This window comes from Octodon degus, unplaced genomic scaffold, assembly GCF_000260255.1.
Source record: "Octodon degus isolate 3935 unplaced genomic scaffold, OctDeg1.0 scaffold00019, whole genome shotgun sequence".
Lineage (NCBI taxonomy): Eukaryota > Metazoa > Chordata > Mammalia > Rodentia > Octodontidae > Octodon > Octodon degus.
The window spans coordinates 4,674,891-4,682,102 of NW_004524595.1; the positions used below are offsets into that span (position 1 = coordinate 4,674,891).

A 7,212-nucleotide genomic window follows, 5' to 3' on the forward strand; every position below is an offset into this window, starting at 1 on the left:
CCCGCGCTAGGGGGCCCAGCAGACCCGCCGCCCGCGCGCACCCCGCTCTGTGCTCGGCCAGCACCTCGGCCCGCGCCGCCTGCCTCGCCGGCCCGCGCTGGGATGGGGTAGGGGCAGCGCCTCCGAGCCGGGCGATGGGCCGCCCCCTGGGCGCCGAGCAGCCCCCCGAGGCCTGACCGGCTGCGAGGACCGGCGGAGGTGGGTGTGCGCCCGTGGGTGCCGGGATTCTGCGGGGGTGGGGAAGACTTGGGGAAACGGGGGCTGCTGTGGCACCGGTAGCCTGGGGAAGCTGCTGTCCACCGTGTCACCATGTGACCCCCCACAACTCTGCTCTTCTCCAGGAGCTCCGCCTGGATGTCAAGCGCAAGCCCCAGTGTCCCCCAGTGGAATCGGTGGGACCATGGCTTCCCTGATGCCCCTCTCCCCATATCTGAGCCCCACGGTCCTCCTGCTGGTCAGCTGTGACCTGGGTTTCGTGAGAGCAGGTGAGAAGGAATGAGGGTGGTGGTCAACCAGAGGTGCTGTGTGGGGGAAACCTGTTAACACCTTGGCACCCACAGACCGACCTCCCTCTCCTGTGAATGTGACGGTCACCCATCTCAGAGCCAACTCTGCTACTGTGTCCTGGGATGTCCCAGAAGGCAACATCGTCATTGGCTACTCCATTTCCCAGCAAGTATGAATCACCCGTCTGCTTCCCCAACCTGTGTCCTTGGATCTCTAAACATTCCTTTAGTTACCTCCACCCTCACTCCAACTCTCCTCCAGAGCTGGGGGCATCTGGGAGCTGGTGTGCCCTGGCCCTGCCTTCCCTATCCATCCTGCTCCCTTGGAATGCTGGTCAACACCAGAGACCCAGGTCGAGCCTGGGCTGAGGCTGCCCTCTCCCCTCATCTCCCTGCAGCGACAGAATGGCCCGGGGCAGCGTGTGATCCGGGAGGTGAACACCACCACTAGGGCCTGTGCCCTGTGGGGTCTGGCTGAAGATAGCGACTACACAGTGCAGGTCAGGAGCATCGGCCTCCGGGGAGAAAGCCCCCCGGGGCCCCGGGTGCACTTCCGAACTCTCAAAGGCTCTGACCGGCTGCCCTCCAACAGCTCCAGCCCAGGTGAGGGCCTGTACTAATGGATTTCCTGGCTTTTTACTTGGTTTTTATTCGTATTTACCTCCCCAAAGCAACCAACCGTCTAGCTTAGATAAATAGATGATTTAATTCATTGTACTGCCAGGAAAGGAAGGAAAAACAGGTGGGCAGGGATCCATTATAGACAGACTGCTAATGAATCCTTTGGGGGAAGGGCTTTGCCGCTTCCTTTTACACAGCTGTACATCATATCCTGCATGAGCAAGTTCTGCAGGCCTCCTACCTTTTGGCCTCTAACCACCTGTCTACCAAAGACTTTCTCCCAGAGAGGAGCTACCCTAGGACTCCAGGGCCAACACTGACAGGTCCAAACAGACTCAAACCCCCATATCTCTATTCTATATGTGACCCAGCTTCCCAGCAGATTTTCTATGACTTGGAGTTTGTTTCCTCTTTTCTCAGGGGACATCACAGTGGAGGGTCTGGATGGAGAGCAGCCACTGCAGACGGGGGAAGTGGTTATCATCGTGGTGGTGTTGCTCATGTGGGCTGGTGAGCAGCTGGTGGGGGACCAGGGGCTTGGTGGTGGGGAGGGCTCAATGAAGATGGGAGGTGGCAAAGGTCAGGAGAAAATGGAGAAACATGAAATGGAGAGCTGTTTGATTGAGAGGGTATGGTTGGGAGGCTGGTGAGAGCCCAGAAATAAAGACTGCATGAGTACCAAGAATTCAAGGATTTTATTCTTAAATTTTCTAGAAGTTGTGTATCTCATTACTCTTCAAAGCTGTGAGTGGAGAGGTTGAGATGGGGGCTTAGATGCTATTGCTGTGTTTCAGCTGTAATTGGGCTGTTTTGCCGTCAGTATGACATCATCAAGGACAACGACTCCAACAACAACCCCAAGGAGAAAGGGAAGGGGCCGGAGCAGAGTCCTCAGGGAAGGCCAGTAGGGACAAGACAGGTGATGTGGGGGCCTGGGAGTTTGGGAGGGAAGGAAAGTGAAAGGCCAGAGAGGGGCAGGAAAAGGGGGAAAGGAAAGGCAGGAAAGATCTGAGATGGAAGAGGCCCAGGAGAAAGGGTAGCACTTATTACTTTGCTGAAATTAGAGACCCAGTCCATTCTCTTTCACAGAAAAAGTCACCATCTATCAACACCATCGATGTTTGAGTGAACTGCGTTTGGATGAAAAATGGAATCAGAAGAGAGCTGTACTAACAGCATAGGGATGGGGATGGGGTCAGGGAGAGCCTAAGATGGTGATCTGCCCAAGATTCCCAGAGGGCGTACTTCCAAGATCTCAGGCTGGTACCCATCCTCTTTCCACTGTGAGCAGGGCCAGAAGGTAGGTCTGTTAGAGTCTGCACCCCTGGACCTGGAGAGTGGATTTCAGATGGAACATTTCTCCCATCCCCCAGGTCCAGGGGAGAGTCACTTGTTTAACCCTATCCCATTAGGTCCCAAATGGGGGCCCCATTTCACCTACATCAGGACACTTGGCATCCCCTGCTATCCTGACATCTTGCCTCTGGGCCTCAGAAAGGGATGTTTCTATGGGTACTCATCCTCCCCTAAAAATAAAAAGAATCACCTGGGCCTAGAGGCAGATGGTACACTGCACTACTCCAATGTCTTCCATGGAGCCTCCGGTGCTCCCCTTCACTTGGTAGCCCACCCAGCTGCTGGTGATCTCACTCCTTGGACACTTTTCCAATAAAGGTTCTTGAGCAAACTGGAGTGGACTGTATGGTACACTGTATGGTATGCTGAAGACATCTCCCCACCATCTCTCACCTGATTCTCCATGGCCCCCTAACATCACCACTAACCTGAGAGGTGCAGACTCATTGTAAAGTGTTTGCTTCAATTCTTCAGCCTGAAATCGCTGGGAAGGGACCAGGAAAAAGGGGCAGAGAAGACTACTGGCCTAGTTTCTTTTGCTTTGTTGGGTGCAAGGGGTGGGGGGACAAAAGAAAAAGGTACAAGTTCTTCCTATACTGGTAGGAACTATTATGTCACATGAGAGGGCCAGAAGTTTATTTTCACTGCTTATATCACTGGCCAAACTCCTTGTTCATTCTTCTGACTTTTCCATCCATTGTGGGTGGATGGGCCAGAAAAGGACTGTGTGTCTTGGGAGTAATCAGAGCAGCTACATTAGCAGGTCCCTCAGTGCCACATGCTTCTTTCCAGCCTGAGTGTTCTCATGACTATTCTTGCTACTGTTGTTTTCCTTTTCATCTCCATCTCTGTCTCTGTTCATAAAATCAATAATAATTGTAATATCAACATGATTTTATAATCATCATCTGCCATAATAGCCAGAAGAAGATTCTGGCAATAAAATTGACAATTTGGGATAAAGGAACTATAATTTGGGCTCTGGAACCTATTTGTTTCCTATGAAAATAGGAGTGTCCTTTACTTTTTCCTCATTTCCAAGGGGGAGTTGGCAGTAGGAGATAAAACTGTTGACACAGCTATGTCGTGAGAGGCTTCTGTACCCAGAATCTGGGAAGGTTACAGGTCTTCCCAACCTCAGATGTCCCAGAGGGGGCTTATGACATAACCCCTTTCCTGTATTACAATCCATTTGGTATATTAGAAATATGCCTTCCAATAAGAAATTAGACCAAGAATTCTGAAGGGACTCCCAATCCACATAAAGATCAAAAAAGTCACTGTCCTTTTCTACTTAAGGTATTGCAAGCCTAAAACCTCACAAGCAAGCCATGCTATGGTCTGTCCTGATACCTGAACCATAAAAACATTCCAACTAAGCAGCAGTCAACTTGCCATTACTCAATGCTAAGTCTAGGTAGGGGATACCTTACCTGTCCCTGGCCATTGCTTCCAAAACACTTATCTCTTGGACTCTGGAAACCATTTCTTGGGACAGGAGAGTTTTATGGGGTATAGCAGCCTGGCACGGAGACTGCTAGCTAAGACCTCAGAAAGAATGTAAGGAAAATTTAAATCTGTCAGCTCTGGGTTGAACCCCAGGTCTACTCTTTACAGTCTGTTTACTTTGGCAAGTGGTCTCTTGAATATTCCGTTAGGTAAATTGGGACTAATAACTCTCAATTTGAAAAGGCAATTAAACAATATGTGTGGTCATTATGAACGGAACCAAGCAGATACATACTGAATAAATATCTGTAAGACTATATTAGCTGGGGTATAGCTCAGCGACATGAGTGCCTGTCTGTAAACTATATTAGCCTTGTGATTCCATGCAAGTCCTATAACTTATTTGGGTTCGAGACTGTCAACTGCTTTTGCCCGTCCTAGCAACGGCTGTTTTCCCTTCAGAGTTTGGGGAATTTAAGTGAGCACTCAGCAAAGCTCACGTCCGTCCGTCAACGGTCAATGAGTAAGAAAGACAACGATTATGATTACGTAGAACCGAAGTCTGCCGGAGGCTTTGTGGGCGTGGCTTGGTTTAGTTTGCATACAGCAACGGGATTGGTCGAGGAGAGGCCACATCAAGCCTCACGTGGTTCTGCCCTCCTTCTCACAGCGCTTGCGCACATTCTGTCTGCTCCGTCGCGAACCCAAGACGTGCATGACCTTGCGACGTGTGTTGCGTTCAGGTCACGTTTGCGTCAGCTGCTGTTGGCTGTCGCAGTAGCTGCTTGGCAGGTTGTCCGGGTAACCACGGGAGCTGTTGCTGTCTACTAGCATCTGAAAGACAAGTGTGCGTCATGCAGTTGAAGCACCTGAGGACCCTGCTGAGCCCTCAGGTGAGGAGTTCCGAACCTCTTCCCTCCCAGGCCGCAGTACCTTCCAAGAAAAGTAGGGGAACTGAAGTTTATAATGCTCAGCGCCTACAGTGTGCAGAAGAATTTAAAGGATGTAGCAGTGATCCTTACTCTGCTCTACGGATGGAGCTTTCAGTAGGCGATGTAGATTATCGATGACTGTAGCTTTCATGCATCAGTTAAGTACCAGGTACCGGTGCTGGTGCTCTTAGGGATCGGAAACCGCTCGCATGAATGCCCCTGACTTTCGGAGGTTCTGTCCAGAGGGAGGGGCACATTTGTGGGATATGAATCTACACCACATGAACTAAGCGTCTTAGGTGCAATCCTTAAAAAGAGAGGGCGGGAGACTGGACCTTCATGCTGATGAAGATTTGTTGCCTGAGATTCACTAGGGGAAAAACTAAAACATGGAGAAGAAAGGGTGGGTCTTGGAATTGAGATCAGACTTCAAGTTCTAGTTCACTAAAAAGCCTGGTATCTCTAACTTTAGCATTTATCACACAATCTCTTTCAGCATATTGGAAAATGAAAGTAATAATAGCAACTTTCGAGGACTTGGGAGAGAGTTAAATGAGATAGTATATACAAAAGAGCATTATAAACTGAAAAGCAGGGGTCAGGGATATAGCCCAGTGACACAGCACCTACCTGGCAAGCTCAAGGTCCTGAGTTCGAGTCCCTATACCAAAAAACAAAACAAAACAAACTGAAAAGCATTGTGAAAATTGATAGACAAGAGGGAAGGACATTTAAAATCAAAAGGAGCCTGGGGCGGTGGCACACATCTGTAATCCCAGTCATCAGGAGGCAGAGGCAGGAGAGTTGCTGTGCATTTGAAGTCAGCCTGTGCTACTAGTAAGTTCAAGGCTAGCCCCAACTACATAGCAAGACCCTGTCTCAAAACAAACAAATAAACAAACAATTTGAAACAATAGGCTAATGCAAAGCTAATAAAGAGTATCTGCGTGGTTGAGTGCTTAATATATACCAGGGCAGCATAACTAAAGACATTAGGACTGTGACTATAGAATAAAACATACAGAGTTTAAGTCTTGGTTCTGCCACCTACAAACTGTATATAACATGGGCATATTGCTTAACATTTTATGCCTCAGTATCCCCATCCATAAAAGGGGCATTAGAATAATAGCCTCTACCTCAGAATTATGAGGTAAGGTGAGATAATGGGTGTCAAGCACTTAACAAAATGTTTACCATACAGAAACACTTGTTAAAGATTAGTTGTGATATTTTATTCCCTATCTCATTTCATTCTCATGACAGTCCAGCATAATGCATTTTGTAGAGAAAGGACAATTAATTGATTATGGGACTCAAGAGGCTTCACAGAGGATTTAGCATTTGGAGAATATAGGAAATACGAACAAAAGCGAGTTGTGCTGCTTGTTCAGTAAGCTGCACCTGAATCTGTAAATTAAAAGTTTCTTTGCTATCATGGAAAAATTGAAAATGGAATCCTTCAGTCTCTCAAAGTAAAATGATGTCATGATGCAGGTAGGGCCAGATGCCCAGGATGCTCAGCCAAGATTGATGGAGAGCCCTCGACCCTTCTAACCTAATGTAATGCAGAGTTAGAGGATGCCAGTTGTTGTGAGGTTATTTTCTGGCTCTAGTTTGAAGATTTTGGTGAAATGAGCCTTCTGACTTTGAAGATAGGTGGATTCAGAGTAAAAAGTAGCAATACTTTGAACCAGAACTCTAAATCCCAGTAAATTAATCAATTAGGTAGAAGCTAAGTTTTTAAATTCCTATTAAGGAAACTTTTACTGGCAGAATCATACCTGACTAGAGCTATGGGGTGGTGTGGGGACAGATATGGTTAGAATAATTCACTGTTGTAATTATCTCTTCTAACTTGTGCTTATGTTAAGTGGATAGTTAAGGTGGGGTGGCATTGTTCATCCTAAATACATATTTTAATTATTCTACTCCCCATTCGATTGTCTTACTTCTTTCCTGCTAATTAAGCTAAATGCCTTAGCTCAGCTTGAGAGCTTCCTGATGTGTCCTCCGTGCACTCTCCTCTCCTATGTATTTAGGAGGTAGCTCACCAAGAATGAATTACCGTTTCTTGACCAGCATTTGCTCTGTGTCATGCTATTCATTCAGTTACAGTCAATTCCCCACCCAACTGCATTCATTCTTCAAAGCTTAATTTCTTTTTTTCTTTTTTTTTTTTTGTTGTTGTTTTTTTTTGCGGAACCGGGGATTGAACTCAGATCCTTGCATTTGCCAGTCAAGCACTTATCCTACTGCGCCATCTCCCTGGTGGACCCCTCAAAGCTTAATTTCATTACTTGAGGCTTCTCCAAATTATCATACCACTTTTTTCTTTTCTTTTCTTT

General features: G+C 47.6%; 2 protein-coding genes across 3 annotated transcripts in view; both read left to right on the top strand.

Moving 5' to 3' along the window:
• The first annotated feature begins 9 nt into the window (after nt 1-9).
• Nucleotides 10-2,843, top strand: Fndc4 (fibronectin type III domain containing 4). Of its 2 annotated transcripts, XM_004627398.1 has the most exons (7): nt 10-198; nt 342-485; nt 561-676; nt 905-1,109; nt 1,548-1,637; nt 1,922-2,046; nt 2,217-2,819. In XM_004627398.1, exons 2-7 carry the CDS (start codon nt 401-403, stop codon nt 2,250-2,252), a joined length of 657 nt encoding a protein of 218 aa, XP_004627455.1. In that variant the 5' UTR covers nt 10-198; nt 342-400; the 3' UTR covers nt 2,253-2,819. The 2 variants fall into 2 exon arrangements, with proteins under 2 accessions (XP_004627455.1, XP_023566924.1); XM_023711156.1 differs by lacking the exon at nt 1,922-2,046 and having other exon boundaries at nt 25-198; nt 2,217-2,843.
• A 1,822-nt stretch (nt 2,844-4,665) lies between these two features.
• Nucleotides 4,666-7,212, top strand: part of Ift172 (intraflagellar transport 172) — a 40,440-nt gene continuing 37,893 nt past the window's right edge. The window contains exon 1 of the mRNA XM_004627399.2: nt 4,666-4,825. Coding sequence (XP_004627456.1) covers nt 4,787-4,825 — 39 coding nt within the window. The 5' untranslated portion in view covers nt 4,666-4,786. The remainder of the gene's footprint in view (nt 4,826-7,212) is intronic.

What these genes read in the sequence shown, in the direction of transcription:
- Fndc4 (XM_004627398.1), top strand. Translation starts at nt 401, where the DNA reads ATGGCTTCCCTGATGCCCCTCTCCCCATATCTGAGCCCCACGGTCCTC. An exon ending in GCTACTCCATTTCCCAGCAA is followed by an intron (nt 677 to 904) that starts GTATGAATCACC and finishes ATCTCCCTGCAG; the next exon opens with CGACAGAATGGCCCGGGGCA. An exon ending in GGTGTTGCTCATGTGGGCTG is followed by an intron (nt 1,638 to 1,921) that starts GTGAGCAGCTGG and finishes GCTGTGTTTCAG; the next exon opens with CTGTAATTGGGCTGTTTTGC.